Consider the following 22,830-nt stretch of genomic DNA (forward strand, 5'->3'; position numbering starts at 1 on the left):
CCCCCCCCCCGGTCCTCGCGTTTCCCGGGCCCGCTTCGGCATTTTGCCGGGAACGTACCTTCGATCGCGCGACATAATTATATTTCAGGATTATCTTATATCGCGTGCCGTCGACATGAAAAGAACTGAGCGTGCCGCGCGAATTTTAATATCGGCACAAATGCCACGCGATTCATCATCAGCTAAATGCAATTTTCCGCACGTATATGCAGATTAAAATAAAACATCCTGTCCCGTAAACGAGAGATCAACACACGTCCCGTATACATCCTAATGAGAATATGAGAGGTCTGAACAATCTCCTATCTCTCTCCCGCAAAGCTTTTTATAATATCGTACTTTACATAAATATATTAAATAGAAAATTATCAATTCTGCAGCGCTATATTTTTTTCCCCCGAGTCATGTCTTTCCTCTTGTCGCAACGAACAAAAAAATACAAGGAACGAAAGTCTTTTATAATATAATTTCATGATTTTGTCATAAACAAAAAATAAAACAATTTTTTCTAAATAATTTTTTTTAATTTGCTACTTTTTCTAATTATCTTCATTTGTTTCTTCTTTAATAAAATTTTTTAAATAAAAAGTGACGTTTTAATTGTGCACAAAAACTATTTTATATTAAAATTTTATTTTTACTTGAATCAATATTCCACTGGCTTATTTCTTAGAGTTAACAAAGATTAACTTCTTCCGAGAGGGAGGACACTTTAACGTTTCAGCAATTTGAACAGAATGTGTGCAACGGGAAAGATATAATTCCATTGCGTAACGGGATTTCCACGCTTTTAACGGTCGAAAAAAAAAGGCGATTTAGTCTGCGAGAGCGCTTAAACGCGGATAGTGGTGCATTATGACACAAAAATATGATTACCGTTACCGCTGTGCTCGGCAAGCCCTTAAAAGAACGTTGATATATTAATTTACACAGCGCCAAGAGTGATTTTAAAGTGTCATTAGCGAGGCCGTCCATTATAACGAAATTGTAATTATCTAGCCTTTCACACACGTGTATATACTATATATATATTACCTTCCCATTCGTTTACCAGGGAAAAGCACGAGCTTGATTGCTACCTCCCTGTCCGCATTGATGATCGATACTGAATCAAAATACACACAAGCTTTAGATATATTTGCTCGATAAAATGAGAGAGCGTGTTGTCGAGCTAAATTTTTTATATGAATTGCTTGAATACTACGGTATTCCTTTGTCCCTCGCATACACACATATTTTTAATTTAACTTCAATTTTCCTCTAATGAAAATTGAATTCAACATTTTACCCTAATAGTCATTTGATTTTCGATTTAGAATATCAATCTCGAAAAAAAAAATAGAGTTAAATGATATGACTATTAAATAACTTGATAAACACTGTAAAGAAAGGATATTACATTATGTTTTAATCTAATTACAACAATTGAAATAGAGGTAACAACGATTTAAGGTTTTCAATATTACAAATATTTCGCCACAAAACGTGATGGGATAATAGGTCTTGAAACGCATAGCTTTACGCGATTCGTCCATAACATGTTAAGCACATTGCCTATATATTTCCACCAACCTAACCAAGTTATTCCGGTACGTGACTATCGGCTGGCGTGGATTTCCGAGTGTTATCACGATTGATTGATATGTTACTTTTACGGGACACGTGCAACGGTTCCCACGTTGAAAAGTATATGTAAACTTCCGTGCGATTTATACAACGAGCAAATAATCCGTGAATCGCACGCGAATAGTTTAGACACGCACGCCCACATAGAAGCACATGTGCGTGCGTGCGTGCGTGTGTGTGTGTGTGTGTGTGTGTATATCGCAAGGATTCACGCAACACGGTCTTTCCACGTAGCGGAAAAGGATTTATAAAAGTATCTTCATGGGTCGTAACAGCGATTGCACGAGATAAACGATTCTACTTATATATGCGTGTCGCGTTACCTTTCACAGTTGTACTCTGTTACTACTGCTTTTAGCACATCTCGCAAACTCTAACATACGTTGATACGATCCATAGATATCTCCGGCGAATGTCGCACCGACGATTTATACGCCACGTGTAACATAGCGCTCGGCTTGAAGCGGAAGTATTGGAATAGATATTAAATATTTTCAAGGCCTATTTCTGTCCGTCAAAACAGTGAAAAATATTTATACTCTTCGAATTAAATACCTCAACGCGTTCGAAATTTTCGGAAAAAGCTAGCAGACTTAATCGTCATCTTCGTTGCTACATCGACGATTTATTTATCTCATCTAAAATTTAACTCAAATTTATGAAAATTTTACTGAAAAAGCAAAAGTATGTATTTCAAAATTTTTCAATATAGTATAAAATTTAAAAAAAGCATCATAATATATAATTATATAATATATTATTATTTCCTAATATAATGTGACACGAAATTAAAAGAAGAAAAGAATTTTCTTAATTCTGAAAAATTATACCAGTCATTTTGCTCTAAATAAAAGCCACAATTAAGACCAACATAGTTATATAAAAGAGAATATATATATTAAATTAATTTCTCATTACAAATACTTCTGTTTCAGTCCAACAGGGATCGGGAATTACTGACATAAATCCAGCCCTTTAGATTTTATCCAAGCCCGTCAGGACCAACCGCCAAAATACATCGTAAGAATCTATCATGCATAATCAATTTAGTTGATATATCCGGAGAAAAAATTTATAAATTTATAAATTACTTCTTTGTTATTATTACACAAATATTTTTAATCGATACACATTTCAATGATACATTTTTTAAACGCTGCAAAATAATTTAGCACAAGAAATTTTTTATTTTATATATCTCATTAAATTTATAATCTATTTCTTTGGAATAATAAATAAATAATTTATGGATAAAAGAGAATGAGGGAAAAAAAGCCTATCGGCAACTTTTTCTAAAGTTTGTGTCTTGTTCGATACGAAAAGAATATTCTGATTTTTATTCGCTCGATCGGAGATAATAATCGATATATATATATATATGATAATTAAAATCGATTATTCTTGGCCGTTTCTAGTGCACCGACGACGCGTCAATGTGGCAAAGGGACAACGATAAAGAGATAAGCGTCGCGTCGCGCTCGCGATACGTCGCAGGGTAGCGAGCGACGCTCGATCGCGCTCTCGGATAGAAGAGAAAAATCATGCGTCTCCTGACGGCGACCGGCGCCGATACCGAACCCGCACGCAGGACCCAGGATGTATCGTTGGTCAGCGATGTTGGCTCGCGCGGATCCGAGAAGTGCGGCGGCAGCAGCAGCAGTGGGTGTAGCAGCAGGGACCACGGAATCCGCGACGGCGTCGTCTACGATCGCGGCCACGTCAACGACAACGGCAGCAACGATAATCGCGCTAGCGGCGACGATTTCTGGGCATGTACGTCTTCTATCCGGCGGACGAGCTCCTGCGTATCTATGAGAATCCGATTCGGGAATCCGTGTCATTGACTGTCAACGACGCAGCAATAAACAACGGTTATCAGGAGGTGGCAAACCAGCAACGATATTATCAGCCGCAACAGCAACAACGAATCGTCGTCGCGTCGGACGACGTTCGTAAGCGTAAGAAGGAGAGAAAGCGGGAGACTGGTCAGACAGCCAGCAGGAGGCGAACTGTGCGTAACGGCGGCGGCAACGTCGACAAGAAAGAAGAACGACGGAGTAAGGAACAGCACGCCGGGACTATGCAAAATAATCGTGCCTCCGGCTCCGAAGAGGCCGCCAATCATCCCTTCAAGGACCTTACGCAGCCGAGCCTCAACGAGCCGCTCAAGCAACACAATGGCGTCACGCTTAAGCTCGTGCAGACGGGTAAGTGCGCGTTTCTTCGCACGTAATGTTTGACTATTCAATTTTTGTGAGCTATCTTATTTTAATTCGTCTAATTCGTGTGTTACTTTCTCCCCTATTTATCGTTTTATTGCAGCGTTAAAAGCATAAACTCTTGAATTTAAATATTAAGGAGGATATTAGCCAAGATTTTCTTCAAGTCGTAACACGTGCGCATTCTCGATTCTTTTTTCTGTAAATATCTTTCAAGATCCTTTGCCAAACATTTTGTTCATTTTTGTGCTTTTTAAAAATATCGCTTGACATTATTATCAGGACAAAACGTGAAATGTAGCGAAAAGATAAGAAATTAACTGCATATATTTTGTCGCGCTTATCGGATTAGGAGGAAAAAAATGTCTGCGAACTTAATATTCGCGCATAGCTAGATTATGTCGCGACAATATCCGCGTACCTGCTACGAAATTTGTAAACTGAAAAATCGACCTGTCGCTTGGCCGATGATTCAAATTATCCATGTATTTAACGTACAGGCTCGTATAATCGTGTAAGTCATATAACTTTCTCGTTGCCAACTCCAAACTTCTACGCGAGTTAGCATATAACGGATCTTGACTTGACGAAAGTTTAATAGCCGTCGAGCGAACATGGTTTAGATTTATATTGTTAAATCATGTGAGGGAGAGATGATATAATAATAATGAATTCCATTATATAATAAAAAATTCAGATTCGGTGTCAAATTTTAATTTTTGAAAGATATCTAAAAAATAGCAATTTTATGCTGAGAACTATATTGAAAAGTCAATAAAAATATTATCTATTATATTTTTATATTTTTATATTATTATATCGAGAATAACAAATTTATTCAAAAGAGTATATTTTAAATAGATTTAAAAATAAAGTAACAAATGTAATCTTTTTTCCATTTCTGAAAGGAATCAGCTGTTAAATGTCGTACGGTACTTAATAAATACCAAATCAATTTTTTTCTTAAGAAAATTGTCTCGAGGCAGCTTATTATGTATCACAACTTTTAATATTTATTATTAACTTGGAAACTAACAAATTAAAATATTGTTAATCTAAAGTTTACTTGAAATTAAACGGGGAATAAAGTTTCCTTATCAAAATTTGTCTTCTCCCCTTCCCTTTTCCTGTCTGAGGCTTAGTTTGTGAAAAGCACTTTACTACTTTCAATAACTCACAAAAGCCATTAGATACTCGACATTTTGTTATGAGAATTCTTGTCTCCAGTTCACTCAACGAATCCATCATTAGCAGTAGAAGCGGCACGATCTGTATAAAATACGAAGGGAATCAAGTTTAGGATCCTCTTACTTTAATATATCATGTTAGAACGTTGCGTTGCGTCTGACGTAAGATTAATTAAAACCACGTGTCCTTGTCACTTTTACATCTTTTCTCGGACATGTCTCCAAAATAATTCGTCACAGTTAACCTTTTTTTCGTTCGCCGCCCTCTTTGATAATCGAGATATTCGTCGGAGACGATATAGGGATAAAGATTAATTAACAGCTGAAAGTAGTGGAAAGAGAGAAGGGCTACGGAGAGCCTTATGCTACTGAACTCGAAGCTATCGATCTTTGTCATTCGCTATCCCTATCTGACCTATCGACCTCAATTTTCGATCTGTCATTTATGAACCTCCTCTTTTTCATTCGGTCATAAGACTGATAAAATCAGATTAGAGCATGTGGGGCTTTTCGAATCAAATAGTATGTTCGAATGCATTTCGAATTAGCTTATCAGATGTAATATGTCCGCTGCTCCGCTTATCATACGTAATATATCCCCCCCCCCCCTCATACGTATCCGAAGCTGTGAATCAGTCACGAATGCAGATAACGAACTTTATATTTTATCGATCCTGAGTAATAAAAAGAATTGTTTTAAACTAAAAATAAAAAAATGAAAATACTATGCGAAAAACTATTCTATAAAAAAATATATTGTATCTGGAAAAAAATTAATAAATTCGTGTCTCTTTTGTAACTTAAAAACGTTTTCATAAAAGATGTCTGTAACTTTGTAAAACATTATAACGTAAAATGTATTATTCCGATTGTATCCGGATGTATATCTCTCGTTCTAAACAGATGACACGGTAAAGCAAGTCGTTTGGCGTTATTCCGTCACGTGTGCTATTCGACTGTATAAATCCGAACATCTCCCTTCCCCGATGAACAATGTGAATTCTCGTGGAAACAAAATTCCGCGAGCGCCGTTCCGCAGGATCGCAACCCCGCATACAAGAGCTCGTTACCGCGGTATAAATAGATCTACGCCTCGTAGCGGATTTAGAGTATGTATAACCGCGGCCTCGTCAAGACCAAACGATCTCTCGAGGCTGTCACGTGTGTTGACCTGGATGTTTATTCGGTTCATCGGCGCGGCCAGATATGCCCGGCCTGGCGATCGCCGACGAAAACGCAATGAAGTTCGATGAAGCGGCATTTAATCGTCGCGTGAACAAAGCCAGTGTTAATGTAGCGACGACTGTTGAGCTCCGTTTTTACCCAGTCGTTTAAAAGTTAAAGGTTGTCTGCATCAAAAACAAAAAAAAATGATGATGTCTCATTCATCTCGTCGGGAAAGAATGCAAATAAAGCAAAGTCGTGTAATTAAATGACTGCAAAATTTTCTATTGATCAAATTGATAATAAAGATAAAGTTATAAATTATTTACTTAACATATAAAATTTCGATTAAACTTTACGATATCTATTAAATATTTGATTATTTTCTTTAACAATTCCATATAATTACAATAAAATTAATTAATAAATCAATTCATTAATATTTTATTAACTGTCATATCTGCATTGAATTTACCCTCTGTTATTCACGGTAGCTTTTATCTTTTGTCTCCTCAAACAATTGTATGATCAAAAGTCTTGCTTAATATCTTTTTTTTAAAAAATGAGAAAATGTCGGGTATTCATCATTATAAAATATTTCAATGTCACAATCGTCTCTTGATTGAGAGCCTGCATATATGCATGAACATAAAAAACGATTGTAAAAATACAAGTAAAAAAATACGAGCGTATTTCTCTTTCATCGATAGACAAATTAATATTCATAAACACAATTTTCGACAAAGATCGACGGATTCAATGAGAGCGTTACTCTAGGACAATGTCTAAGGCTCGCGTGACTCCAGCCAATCGGGTTCGTCGAACCTCGCGGGACCCCGTATCAAGGTCGCATCCTTGCACTCACGAAGGTCATTACACCTTGGTTCGCACCATCGGACAGGTCGATCGGGCCAAGCCAGTCCGTAGAGTAACTCCGGCCGATCGGAATTCCACGTTCTCCAAATGCGATAATCCTGTCCCCCTTCCCTGATATGGGGGAGATCGTAACTGTGTATGCGCGCGATATAATGGTACGGAGAAAACGACGTGGGTCATATTTTAATAAAGGAAGGAGGCTACGGTTGCTACGGTAACTGCGAAGCGAACAGAGTACACGGCCAACCAGCTAGGCAGGCAGGCAGGATATTGATTCACCCCACCTGAATTCAGGTCAACCCCTGACTAAACTGCCGTTTCCATATAACTGTTTCGACTCTCCGTTTCTATTGCGTTAGTGATGCCGTCTACCTTTTTTTTTCTTTCATGACCAGTCGCCATCGTGCCCTCCCCTATGCCTCCTGCGTGCGGAAATGACCGCGGGACATTTTGCTATTATAGATACGATTCATCTAGATTACTTGGTAAGTCCCCTTTGCCCCCTCCCGAAACCACACATTATATCGCGCTCTCGAACAAGAAAATTTATGCTGAATCATTAAACATCTCATCGATCTGTCGCGTTTTTGTTCCCGCTTACTAGCAAATACGGATTATTATATACGACGATGGATGACTTATTATCGCGTACTTTGATTCCGACATCGAGCGTCATTGATTATTTCTTTCTTTAAGACTTTTGTTTATTCGAGGGGCGCACAATTTTTATTTGCGCGTTATGATAGGTAAACGGATAGTTTCAAAAATACTTTTTTAAAATTTCTTTTTATAAATAGAGAGACATAAGTTTAATGCAAAGAATTAAGAATACAAATATAATAAAAGTAGAAAAGTATTCAGAGGGGAAATGTGTGTAGAATCTAATGTTTGATTTATTACACATTTTGTATTGAAGTGATTTGTTAATAAATTTAGAGAAAACACTTTCTCTTCTTTTGGATCTTATTCGCAATCTTTCAATTTTCATCGAGATTAATCTTTCCCCCCCCCCCCAGATCAAATCAAGTTTATATGAGAATCTATTGTTAAGAAAGAGGGAGAGAAAGTATATCGATTAAATATGAAATTTCTGCGAGATAAATCTTATCAGATAAAATTCAAGTGCGCATGGCATTTTGAAATTGCTTCTATTTTTTCTGAATCGATCGTATTATTTTAGAGCTTTGAAATGCATAATTTATGTGAGTTGGAAATATGGGCAAATTACATATTTTTATACAAATACAACTGTCAATACGTATCATATCAATCACGTCGAGAAAGTGACATTCTCTTCGAGGAAAATTCCATCGCGTATAAAATAAAAATTGCATGGCATTTCTCCTTTTCTACTGCGCGATGGTCCTATATTTCGCTTCGTCTTTTATTTCACTTTCGAAAACTCATCGCGTGATTGTAATCGAAAATCGTTCGTTTTCGTGCTACCTCATCCTTTATCATTGCGTGCTACCGACTGGTTTTTATATGCGGGATGAGCGATTTTTGAATTTTTCACACGCAGCTGTTGATGTAAGTACGTGGTAAACGGAGCCGCGGGTGCAATTCTCCCGCTATCGTTGGTCTTAGCGTTTTATCGGAGATAAAAATTCTCGTCGAACAAAATGGTGCAAGGTCGAAGAAACGCTCGTTAGTAAGCAAAATGCAAATGCAGCGATGTTTATCGTGACGATACTTGTAATACGAGATAAGTTGCGGTAACGCTTAAAAGATATTCTTATATCGATGCAAAATCGATATACTAAAATGCATAGAACGCCGAGAATATAAATTTCAATCTTTTTTAAGCGCTATATCTATGTCTCTCTTTCTTTCTCTCTTATGTTTGTACTAATGTCTACCAATGTTTAATCGTTGATTAACTGCAGGATAACGTCAAAAATTAATAATTTCTATTACATTATATACGCGATAATTATATCGTTTTGATATCCATCAAACCACATGGTAGAAACATACATTATACGCCGTGCTCCTTCGTTAAACCTGTTCTTTCAGTAACCTCGATTCACGACGGTGAGTTATGAAGAGACGACGACAGTAAAATTGCGCGTAGATAGAACGTAGAGAAAGAGATATTTGGCTGCAATTACTCCGTATCAATACTCTATACAGCAAAGCACCTGCGCTATATTTGCGCCCATCTATGCTATCACGGGAATTGGAGCAGTATTTATTTTACCTTCAATTTTTAACGAGCGCCGAGTCCTTTAACTCTCCCGTGCTCTTTCGATAATCGTGGCTCGCAGCCACGGCATTTCCGAAGATCCAATCGTTTCAATCGATTGCGTATTATAAATACATTATACGAGAACAATAAAAGCTCGGTATGAACAATGCAAGTGTCATATTTTCAGAGAACCGTATTTTGTTGCGAAACATTTCATCTGTCAAGACCAATAAAGCTCCGCAAAGATTGCAGAAACGTCAGTTATGAAAAAAATTATATAAATCTATATTCCGTATATATTGTCTCTCTCTCTCTCTCTCTCTTTTTCCAGATAAATAAAATATTGATTAATTAGAATATATTTCGGGATATTTTCGATATATATTTTTTTGAAAGATTTATACTTTTATTTGTATTTCTAGTATACTCTATTTATACTTCTAATATTTTTTTTTTCTACAAACTATTCTATTTAATTATTTCGCGTTTTCAAATTGTATATAATATTATAATACTTTATGATAATATTTATATAGATCTCCTTTTATTCCTGGCATCAAATGTAAAGAAAAAGGTCTTTAATGAACCAACCAATCGACTCGAACCATGGCGAAAAGACGATGATTAAAACTGTACGAATTCAGTGCGTAAGTTATTCGTCGCGTGATATGCTTCACCGAACTCGCAAATAGGCCTGCCTGGTAAACGATAATGGAGGGCGACCCGCTATTACGGTGAATTCAATTAACCGAGATTCTTCGGGCGAGAGAGCGCCGCGGGGTGTGCACCGCGCTTTGCATTCGTATGTATATGACGTAGTTTCTTTTTTCACGCCCGATTTGAAACGCGATTTCTGGCGCAAGACGAAAGTGGAACGCGCCATGGATAATTCGTGGCGCCAACTCGGACCATTTTCCGAGACGAGCTTAGCGAAGTTTTTCGCGAAGAGAAAATATTTCATTTCCGCGGATAGGGAAGTCTCGGTGTGTGTTTTCTTCCTTCGGTTAAATTATTTCGCTACACGCGACGCGGAACTATAATAACGGAAGCTCTTGGAGAGAGCGAGCGTGAGCGGACAAAGGGTCAAAGTGGAAATAGCTTTGCGAGTTCGAATGACTTTCGTCATTGTAAAGCGAGTAAAGCGACGAATGCAAAACTATGTTAAAAGAAAGAAAAACGCAGATATTCACACGTGGCTCGATTTTCTTCATACACGTCGCGCGCGCAATTACATTTGTTTCAACATAGATGTGAGATAATTAGTCGAGTATAATAATATGATTGAAAGTGAAAAGGAGTTAACACGCGAGACTTTAATTTACTCCATGTAATTTAGATCAGAGAACGAGTATTACAATAAAATATGTATTCATACGCGTTACGTGATATTATATTCTCTCGATATCTCGCGAGATTGATATAATAATACAGTTATTCAACGAAAGCGGTTTTGGGTAAAAACCAATATTACCGATGTACTGTATAGCATTATCAATTATAGACTATTGTATTGTTCGAATAAATGTAATGAATATCGCGATGTATCGATGAATTTGGATAGAAATGATTGCATATGTCGCAATATCACATAAGCGACATATATATATATATATATATATATATCGATTTTAAAATAAATAAAATATTTAAGTCGTACAAATCTGTGAGAAAATGTAACATTACTCTATACAGAAAAGTATTCTATTTATTTCAAATAATTAAAAATAAATAAATAAAAATCATCGCAAATCTTTAAGTTTTTCGAAATATACTAACCGAATTATAGTAAACTTATTATACACTATAATGCTTTGTAATAACGCAACGTATTACAAGTCAATGTCGAAATAAATTCATCGATAAGAATCCTTTATCATAGAACGTAGTCTGGGCTCAAAACGTTGAAATACCCGCATTATGCATGCTTCGCGCAAAGTTTCTTCGTAAAACAGACTTCCGTAAACGATGATTAAACGATTAAACGGTCTCTCCAGGAAACTAACGCAGGAAATCAGTAAACAAATTGCGCATTAAACGTAATTCCCGAAACCGGGGCAGCTTGGGTTAATGCAAATGTCTTAATGAGGGCGATATTGCGCGCGCTCGTATAAAGCTCTTTGCTCGCTTAAATCACTATCGACGGGACGGGTGCCTGTCAGCGGGATCGATAGCCCGTTTCATCATAATTCCGACGGATTTGTGCTTTCGGTATGATATATGTATATATATATATACATCCAGATACGCGTAAAGCAACGCAACGCAGCGCGCGAATATGTGTAACATTTACATAAACGTATGTAAACAGGATGTTCGTTTATTGACGTATTTAAAATTTGCGCACGCAAATGCTACTCGAAAACTGCGCGCTGTCATATTTACGCGAGAAAGATGCCCCTCTACGATAATTTACTTATATATCATCTCCTCTTGGTTCGCAGCTTCTAAAGTTTCATCATGAAACAACTTGATAACTAGACGAGATTCTGTTAAGTGAAATTGAAATTGACATTAACTATAAAAGCTCTCAAAAGAAATTAAAATCTTCTTAGGCGGAATATATTTCACGATCTTTCAATATTGATATCAACAGTTGCTTTCATTTACTGATTCAATACTTCAATTACTTTTTAAAATAGTATATTGACCCCCTATTTGTATACTAGTATAATTACCATTTGATTTTTATATATCACTCAAAAAAATGTCTTGCTGATATAGGTAGATTTCTAGGTGTCACAACAAAAATTTATCGCTATTTTTTGTATCTGTTAGAATATTGTCTGTTACATATAGAATTTATAGCAGCAATATTCTAATAATATCTTCTAGAAAATTTAGGTCCCATTGCCAAATGTTAATCACTGCATTGGATAAATATGAGTTTCGATACTACAGCTAGAACGATCTTTGTGAGAAATATAACTGCCAATTATAACTGCAGCATCGAAAAATTGAGAGAAATTGTTTAAAAGAGCTAGATAGATTGGGCGCGTTATACAAATATGTTAGATGTGAGGATTATATATTCATTTGTTTCTTGCCGCTAATTTTTTCTGTGTACCACAGCCAAACTTTATAACAAGTATGATTGGCCTTAACATGGATAGGCGCCACAGAAAAACATTCTTTCTAAATTTCACAAACAGTTCAGATATAAATTCTGTCTCTGTCTCTTAGATTGATTAAATGCGAAACATATGCGATATCACAGTATTTGCTAATCATTTATGTACCTCAGTTAATTTTGCGCACCCAGAAAATTTTTGCTGTGGTTGCAATACCACTTTTTTAAGTGATATTATATATATGCAACGATTTATTATATATATAATTTTTCTCACATATTAATATTATTATGAGAAAATCATTCTCTCTGTCGTGTCAATTTGGAGAATTAACACGATAATCTCAATCTTACAAATTTCTTATCCGCAATAATATATAATACATATATATCACCCATATCGATTTTTCCTTCGTCAGAGGAAAGACATTTTAATGACGATGTCTATGACGAAAGCACTCGGTTAAACGAGAAATGCTCACAAAAACGGGTCGGATTACCTGATGGTAGGTAGGCAGCCCTGGCAGAGCCGGAGTTCGGAGGCTCTAGAGAGAGCTCGGCTTACCTTATTGGATTCCCGGGTTATCTTGGCCCGCTTCGAGGAATAATGTCACCCCGTCGCGAGAGCCTTCGTTTGTTTGAATTGTTTGACGAGGAAAAACGATATTCGCCATTGCCGCCTGGCTGGCTGGCATGAATTTCTATCTTTCGCATTCCCGTTCATCTCGAGTTTATCACAAACTTTTGCCGCGCTAAATTGCAGCAACGGATATCAAATTAATGTCATTATTTGAATGACTATTGCATTATGCCGTATCTCTCTCGCTCTATTTCTGTTTTAGGCCGAACGTGTATTTGCACACGTGCAGACGTGTTTTTTTTTACTTGCATATTTTCACTGACCGAGGTTTGACGTAAAAGAGCTCCTACGTATTTTTGATTCATCAGTTACACCGTTAAACGTAACGGCAAAACCGAGAAGAAAATTGTTAAATAACTTATTTATTTCTGTCATATATGCTTAATATTATTTTTAATCCTGATGATTCAATATACAAAACATAATTAATAGAGTTTATTCGTATATTCACGATATTTTTACTATCACAATCTGTTGCAAAAACTTAATTATCACATATCAGATAAAAATTAAAAAAAACGTGCTTAATAAAATATTAATATCTTATAAATTCTTAAAATTTTTTGTAATTTTCGTTAAAAACAATCATTTCTTAGATATCGAAGTAAAGAGAAAACATTTATCATAGAAATACACGCACGTATAAGCCGTGAAACCTAATGCATTCCTCTGTCCCTAACGTGAAACAAAAAGAAATATATTTCTCGACAGGTTCGCATCCTCTTGCCAAGATAATCGCGACGCGTGGACGAAATATAGCGTAAATGACGGCAATGCGCTTCCATCGCCAAGGTATTCCTTGACGTAATCGTGCAATATTCTCTACGCATTTGCCCACGACAGTTATTTCAAATAAATTCGATCCAATACAGATGAAAACTTTCAAAAAGAATAGAAATAAAATTTGAATGACTCAATAATATATTTTACTCAATAATATAATTACCTTTAAATAAATAGCTTAAAAATTCCCGATATTTGAACAATACTTTTTAAAAATATAATCCAACAAAATCATCAACCAATTTATTGTTGCCTTTTTACAATAAAATAATTTTGCTTAGAAAGAAACTATTAATATTGTAATTTATACGTCAATAGAGAGAGAGAGAGAGAGAGAGAGAGAGAGAGGAAGGTTACAAATTAAAAAGAAATTTTTGTTACATACTCGGTATAATCAGATAAAAAGTTCGCACCAAAGTTCATCCTCTTATCGGTTTCTTAGCTTCCTTATTACATCTCCATCTCTCCTCGATCGCGGTTTTACAAGAAATTACGTTTCGCCACCCTTTCAAAACGCGAGATTTCGATAAAATTGCGGTTCGTAGAAGCAAAGGAAATAAGCCGCGTGAAGAAGTGGAGATAACGCAAAAGACCAGGCTATCAGCACGATAGCGATAACGAGCTACGAGAAAACCTCGCACATGCTTTGATCCGTGATCCTGAGTCGTGAGGATGCCATTTGGGCGTGATCCATAAAAGGATATTTCAAAGTTCCCCGATCGCGGGCGAGATATAGGGTATAAGACGGCGAGAATATTGAATTTCCCTCCCTCCCCCCTGCCTGATCTACAATGCCACTCTAGATACGCCGAAAATAACGTTCACCAGAGCCGATTTCCACTGAGAGCAATTTACTTTTGGCCGCCTCGCAAGCCTTTCTCTCCAGGACGTCAATTCCGATATATCGAAAGTGCAACGATGCCTTTGACGAGCAAATCGAATCGACGTAGACTATAAAGGGTCGCAACCGTGTCATTTCGCTCGCACATTGCACTCGCCGTCGCCAGCTGCTAAGTCCCGTTGGCAAATTGCCAAGATAGGCTTTTCTGTTACCAAAACAAGGCTTCCGCACCCGGATTTGACTTCTAATTCCTGTTTAAATAGCATCCCGTTTATTTATTCAGTGCCAATAATTTGTTCGTGAAATATCAAATTTTATGACTAAAAGAAATAATTTTAAAAATATTATAGATTAATATATGTCAAATTGCCAATAATTTAATATATTGCTATGAAATATCAGAAATTTATATAATATTCAAGTATAAAAAAATTAATTTTTTATATATATAAAATTTTTTTAGTAAACTTCCTCGATTATTTCAAAGAAACATGGTGGACATTTTTCTCTATTTTTTTAAGAATTCTCTGTGACTATCCATTTACTATAACCAACGATTAAGTTTCTCGTTTTACGTGTATGACAAAAAATTATTTATATATTGAAAACAGATTAATCATTTTAAAAATATCTCTTCTATTCTTTTACAATATTTTCTCATATATTCAATATAATATCAGCTATTAATTTCTTATAAAATGTAAAATCTATATTTCAAGTCCCACTCCTTATAATGGGAATGGTTACATTTGTCGAAATTTCGTTTACCACCTCGTAAATCGCGCTCGTAACTATCTGATTAATGCTTCCTCTTATTTGTTCCGCGAGAGCAGTCTCCGAGTTTGCCCAGGAGTTGGGCACCGCGATGGAGAGCCACTCTGCAAACGTGCGACGTCTGGTCGATGAATTTCGTAGCCGATCGGGCGACTCGAGAACCGACGTCGGCGGCATGCGACGCGTTTGGGAGAATTTGTTGCGGCAAGTCGAGGCGGATGCTGCATCTCATCTCGATTTGGCCGCGGTGCTACAGCAACAATTATCGAGACCCACCTTAGAGGCGAGCTTTCATCGAAAACTGCAATCGAGGAAGGTAAGCGCGGGGGTTGTGTGCCGAGAGATAAACGACGCGACTCTCTGTTATGTCTAAATTTACGAGAAATTGGAACCCTATGATGTAACTATTTATAATATCTCTTTGCTTTGAAGTAGAGATATTTATATTTCCGTTGACTGTTCCTTACTTTCAATTCGCTATTCCGCTATGTATCAAGCAACGATAATCAATTTACCCGAGTATCGCCATTCTGTGCTAGTGCAATCGCTATTTCAAAGACGCCATTTAATCGCTGCTCAGTAATCGAGTCACAAGAGACAAGTTTGCCGCATTTGGCATAAGGAGGAAGTGGTAAAGTTTCCCAAGCGACCTCCGCTCAATTATTCGGTCTTTCAAACTGGTTACGCGAACGGCATTTCGATTCGAGGCACACACCGCGTCTCCATACAATTTATCCCGTATTCCAGCGCAAGATATTCTCTCCTCGCAGGTATTCGCCCATCGCGACGCTTACGAGCAGGTGGTTAGCAAAACGGAGGAGAAGCTGCAGCGGGCGAGATTAGATTACAAGCGCGCCTATGGCGCGTTGCTAACCAACGATGGCAGTGGCGTCGAGCAGGAATTGAAGCGCGCTTACTTGGAATCGCACAACGCCTATATTCTGCAGCTACGAGCCACGAACGCCATCACCGAGCGTTATCAGTCCCATTGTCTACCGGGGCTGTTAGGCGAGATTGCCGAGGTCTACGAGGAACTCTGCGGATTGGCCTGCAAATGCGTTGCCGGTATTTCGGAGGCGGCCGGGGAGCGAGCCGGCGAGCAGGCCAAGCGTTATCAGGTCGTGTCTAAGGAAGCGCAAGCGGTTGTGCCATCCAACGATTTACAGGTAATCGTAAAAAGAAATGTTCTTTTTCGAAGAGATTTTTTAACCCCGCGCGAGAAACCGCTTATCTCTTCTTTCCTTTCTTTTTATCTTATTCCAATCTCACGAATATCCATTATAATAAATTCGAGAAAAAGTATTATACAAGTATTCATTACACATGATAAATGAGACAGAATATTGTACCTCTAGTTTTCATTATTTCTCGTTCTCGTTAAAAAAAATTAATGCGAGGGATTTGTTGCTACTTTATTAAAGTATGATTTATATTTATATGACACTTCTAACTGATTGTAAGTGGTGGAAGAGAAAAAAATATACGATTGTCTCTGTCACTATCTATTTATCTCTCTCTTTCTCTCTAACTCTATAATTCGTGTCTTTCACGAAGCTAAATCCCTCAACAGTTGGTGATATAATATCGGTTTCGATACGTCAATCGGAGCCGATCGATCGCGTGCAGATAGCTACGACTATCCGGACATATTGATCACGCATAGCAAATAGACGTACCGGGCATATATCCAATTTCGGGACGACGGGATGGATCCGATGTGGTGGATTACATTCATCGGTATTCGGAAGAGGGATACAAGGGTGAAAACAGGACCGGCTGATTAAAGTCGGTCATATCCCCTGCACGTCCGGCATATTGGACGCTCGGGATCGCGTCGCTTATGTGTGACGGGGATTAACTTGTTGGAAACGCGACGGTGGTATTCACTGATTTGTGCTCCTCGAATAAATCGAATCAACGCGCCAATTCTCATCACGATTTGTCACTTAAATGCAACGTAATTCTTATCTATATCGTAGATGTACCCGTTTTTCGCGATGTACAGTCGATTATTAATGAAGGAAAGATGATAAAATAATACGGCAAATATTTTTTTCAATGTTACATGATATATCAACATCGTTTCGTTGACGCTTTTAATTCCTTATATCTGATATACGATCTACAACGACAAAAAAATATATATTGATATATTAAAAATACGTAATATCTCTTATCTTTTGTATAAAATCAATACTTGATTAAAGAAGCAATGTAATGTTATTTAAGGCCTTGGCGCGAAATTTGTCCGCAAACGCGACATCACGGAAACCGCCGCGACGCTTGTACGTCGCGCCGGCACCACCCGAGCAGATACCGATGGAGAGAATCAGTCAAATACCCACGCTCAGGGACGAATTGGTACCAACGGGCATCAGTACGCTCCCTCTCATGGAAGATCTCAAACACGAATATGACAGCCTCACCCAGGAAATAGGTCGTCTGCAAGACGCTCTGGACGCTCTGGTGCGGATGCAACGCAAGTGCGTACGGTTATTTTTAACGCAACCGCATACGTTTCCTTCTTAGGGGAACGTAATTCTCGTATTATTTATATTAATCTCCGGGATATTCATTTTAAATCTTATTTACGAAAGACAAGTTTTTTCATATATATTTTTCCACAATTTTTTCTGTAAATAATTTATTTTTGTATTTTATTTAATCTTACGCGATCTCATAAATTTTCATTAAAATCGTTTTATTAATTACACGTGACATAATGTAAAATTTATTAAATATATTGAAAAATTTAAAAATAATAATTGATAAGTGAATAAATAAAACTTATTCTTTGCTGTTTTAAATGCATATCTTTTAGGTAAATATTTATCGTTGTATCCCCGAAGATATTAAGATTAACATCGCTTTTCAATTCCGCGCGCGCACATTTCTTACCTTCCCAAATATATTTTTCACCTGTCCCAGTAGATACGGTAACTTTTACACGAAAATATATCAGCTTTTTAATCTTTTAAGAAGAAACACACGCGGGTAAGAGTTACTTTATCACTTCCCATTGCAGGAGCGCCGAGAGTAATCTTTACACAAAAGTGGCAGAGCTGCAAGAAGATATTTCTCTCAAGCGTTTCGACCTCGGTGTGGCGCAATTACGTCTAGCCGCGGTGCAAGCACAGGTATGCATGTGTTCTTTGTATTCTTTTACAATTAACGCCGCTGCGTCCGCGCATATTTGTTATTTTATTCGTCTATATATAATACACACATTCCGAATATTAATACTTTATTCGGCGCAAAAAGTCTACTCATATTTTTTAGGATATGTCCGTTTTAAAAACACAATTTCTTTTCATATATTTCGTGTATTTATCGTATTAGTACGAATCACGGAAAATATAAGATTATACATATATATGAATTATGCGGATTTTTATGGAATGTAGTAAACCGAAATAGAATATATGCAATATAACATAATATATGTATATTAAAGTAAAAATTTAAAAACGAATGTAAACTTTGATTACATTCTACTATAGGCGTTTATTTAACGCTTCCACGATCACGATCTAAAATTGATCAGGTATCTATCCCCGCGTATTCCCTCCATTTCATCCAATTTGCTCAACAGCGCGTAACTTCGAGCCACATTTCATCTATATGCAGTATACGGGATGCATCAGTGAATGGTTGCTTAATTGTTCGAATGTCATTAATCGAAAGCGAAAATTAAGTAGTATCATCTAAAATTGACAATAGAAAAAGAATGTTAAGAGTAGTGTAAAATCGTCGGTACTAATGATCATAAGCATCTATGAATTATTATTTAATTATTTTATTGAAATAATAATTGTGAAAATTGATAGCAGCAAGATCTTTCGTGTTTGCAAGATAATTTTTACTCTATTTAGTAATTTATAGGCCAAATTCCAATTTATGAGCATGTTACGTTCCTTAAAATATATTTTATAAATTGAATTCCTTTTCGAAAGAAATATGTTAAATTTCATTAGCGTATTTCTGAAACAAACTAATTTTATCCAAAAATGGTACAATTATATACAATACACATACGAAAAAAAAATTAATTTATTCTAGAAAAACATCGTAGTGTAAAACTTATAATCTAAAGAGAATTAAATTCAATATAAATATATAAAAAAAAATGCTTTTTACATATGTATGTGCGTATAAAAAAAAGATATTACTGCACAAAATCATGTAATTCAAACGCGTCTATCTCGATCATAGAACATAGATTCGTTTTTCCGTACGCAATATACGTAAATACCAACGGTCCATTTCCGAAAAGAAAGTTCGTCAATGATGTCTAGTAAAATGATCATTCATTGGCGATTGGTCATTCACTGATGCGCTTTAACCTAAACACCGGATAAATACTGGTAGCGCGCAATCGCGCGACATGCGCCATCGCAACTGGGTCATCGGCGAGAGCACGAGCGTCTGAAAATCCATTTCTGGCTTCGCCGAGAGAGAGAGTCCGTCTATCCAGGTCAGGCGAGCAGGATCGTCGTCGGCTGTGTCTGGCCGCGCGCCGCCGTTCGCTGCTGCTCTTCGTCTATTATCGAATCGTCGCGTCCAACCTGAACGATGGGTTGGACCACGTTGCGTACGCGAATCGTTAGTATTTTTTTCCCCTTTTTTGGAGAATTATTTTATATTTTTTGCGCGCGCGTTAGATCGCGAAAGCGAGGGTGCCGCATGATCCAGTGGACTCGCTCGACGAGCACACCACGAACAAAATCGCCCTCATTGAAAAGTGCTTCACAGTGATACTCTGTGATATCTATGCTTAATAAGAATATGTTTTATAATGATCACTGCATCATTTTTTATTACGTTTTGGATGAACAATCATTTTTGCGAGGTTCTAAAGTGAATAAATATATGTACACACAGACATTTTTGTTCTCATACCACATCAATAAAGAAAATATTAAATAGAGAAGATATTAGAAAATATATATTTAATATACTACATATTTTTTATGTTGTAATATATTTAATATGTGTGTGTGTGTGTGTATCAAAAATAATATTTAAAAAATTTATTATAACATATTTAATATTTAATTTATATATAACAAAGAACATGTAAATTTGAATGTGAGAATTATGAAATGGATAAGAAGTTATTCATTGTGAAATCGAGCACAAAGAGAGTAATGTGCGCCCGCGAACAATGGCCAAGTACTGAATGGCTATAGGGATCAATGAAAATTGACATGCATGCAGTGTCAATAAATATATTTACATAGTTGAAAATAAACCAACCGTAGTTATATCTACGTGAAAACATTTTCCATCAGAGTGATGTATCGACGAATCCGTTTTCAGGGTAACGCGTTGCCAAGCGCATAACAATGCGATAGAAGTAAAACTTTCGTAGTCGACTCTTAATCGCAGGATAGCAAGAGCTATTGTTCGGGTTAAGATTCATATTTAGCAATTATCAGTAACCGTTTTCATTCATCTAGATTTATGAAAATATCGGGATTTGAACTGAACTCCACGTTTATTAAATTAATATGATCTTACTAACAATAAGTTAAGCGCGACGATTATTATATATCCATAAGATGACATGTGTCACTTATAATAATAGAAGGAGATTCGTTGATATGTGATATCACGTGGATGTAGATTAAACTCATACTAAGAGAGTCACGCGTCTGTTGCATTCGCTCCTTAATCATTCACAGCGATATGTAAATACACGAATTGATACACGAAGAAGTATATAATTATACAGTTACCGTTTCAATTTTAATACAACGACAATGGACTCTTCTTTCGTTCACAAGAGAGAGCACATAAATTTATGCAAGATATTCCAGATCGTTTTTATTATCAAACAGATTCTCGTTGATCAATATCGTCCACTTTTCCTTACTAAAAATTTCACGCGTAGTGACTTCTTATTTCTATATAATAATCCTGTAATTTTTTCAACATTAATTACTTTGATAATTAAGTCTCAAAGCAAAGTTTAATTAAACTAAATTATAAATAAAAATTGAGACATTTTATAAATGTATGTTTGCACTTCTAAAGCCCCTTAATTTATAAATCTTGTTTTTCCAAACTTTAATTATTCGAGATTGTGCTATCGATTTTACGATTATGTGTTTAAAAAACAAGATCTTTCGATATTAGAACTTTAAAATATTCTTCATTTCATGAAGAAAAAAAAAACCAAATAAAGTTTGTTTTTTTATATTATTTGTAATATTGTTATAATATATAATTTTTAAATTAGATTTTAAATCAAATCTTATATAAAGAGTTTTATATATAAATTTCCTATGAATTTTACAGAAGGAACTTTTTGGGGGTGGGGAGGCCAGTCAACCGGATGGGCTGGCCAGTCGGAAAATGTCAAACGGCTCGACCGGAAGTCCCAAGCTCAAATGGCTGAAGGCTTTCAAAAGCCTAAAAACCAGCTCGCCTACGACGCCGCCTCTGTCAGACAAGTGAGCTACTTAATTTCCTTTCGCCTAGTACAACCAATTTCCACCACGTGCATGTCGCGAAAAGACGTCGACGAAGTTTCCGACGCGACGGAGATGATTTTTCGCACCGAACGACACCGGGAACTACACGTATATGTTTGCTATCTCTACTCGTATATTTCCTCAATACGACTCTCGGAAACAAAAGAGAAATATTTTGCTTTTCGTAGTAATCTGGCGTTTATTGTCCGCTCCTCGTGTTTTATCTCTCTAAATTTTATTTCGTGTTAATCAGTAGAAAATAGTGCAGCGCGTACATCTGTGGGATGCGCAAATTCAAATTCGCGAGAAAATATCGGAAATATATAAAGACAATGCTGTCGTATAATTCGAAAATATTTCCATCAAATGTTATAACGAAAAATGGCATACCTTAATTTTCTTTCTCTTTATTTTTCGCACAGTATAAATATATATATAAAAATTATCTTGCGAATCCTACGTTACACGTCTGCATGAACGAGTAAAATAACGAATGTTCATTCAAAATTGCTTTATCATACCACACCACGTAGATAGAAATCTAATATTTATCTTTGACGTTATATTCTCTCTCTCTCATTATTTTAATAGAGAATTAGAATATCTCGCAAATTTTTAGAATATTAAAATAGAAGAGTGTGTGTGTGTAGTCATCGTAGTAATTTTTTTTCAATATCGATGTACTAATTAAATTTAAATGCGAAAGTTTTGCAAGAAAAAATTGGATTTGGATCTCGCAAACAAGAAGGTTATTTGTTGTCGCTGTCATCTGACAACAAATGAAACAAACAGGCATAACAAGCAAACAAAGTTTTTTCTCGCTGCATCTTCGCATATCTATAGAACAATGTTGTCAAAGTTAATTCTCTCGAAACGAGAAACGCTCAAGTTAAATATATGCTCTTACTTCCGTGTGCTTTGTAAGTTTCCCAATTAAGGGAACCATAGGCGTTAGACGAAAGGAATTTTAAATAACCGTAGATACTGTT

At 36.4% G+C, this 22,830-nt stretch overlaps 1 protein-coding gene across 5 annotated transcripts in view; it reads left to right on the forward strand.

Annotated features, from left to right (window-relative positions):
* The window catches only part of LOC115236111, a 47,535-nt gene that overhangs the window by 12,020 nt on the left and 12,685 nt on the right, over positions 1-22,830 (forward strand). For 4 of the 5 annotated variants that reach the window (XM_029808330.1, XM_029808329.1, XM_029808333.1 and 1 more), the window contains 7 exons: positions 2,562-2,646; positions 3,042-3,833; positions 15,425-15,681; positions 16,136-16,531; positions 17,595-17,848; positions 18,391-18,502; positions 21,666-21,820. In XM_029808330.1, coding sequence (XP_029664190.1) covers positions 3,398-3,833; positions 15,425-15,681; positions 16,136-16,531; positions 17,595-17,848; positions 18,391-18,502; positions 21,666-21,820 — 1,610 coding nt within the window. In that variant the 5' untranslated portion in view covers positions 2,562-2,646; positions 3,042-3,397. The remainder of the gene's footprint in view (positions 1-2,561; positions 2,647-3,041; positions 3,834-15,424; positions 15,682-16,135; positions 16,532-17,594; positions 17,849-18,390; positions 18,503-21,665; positions 21,821-22,830) is intronic. The other variant, XM_029808331.1, reaches the window with a different exon arrangement.

Source organism: Formica exsecta, unplaced genomic scaffold, assembly GCF_003651465.1.
Source record: "Formica exsecta isolate Colony F162 unplaced genomic scaffold, ASM365146v1 scaffold245, whole genome shotgun sequence".
NCBI lineage: Eukaryota > Metazoa > Arthropoda > Insecta > Hymenoptera > Formicidae > Formica > Formica exsecta.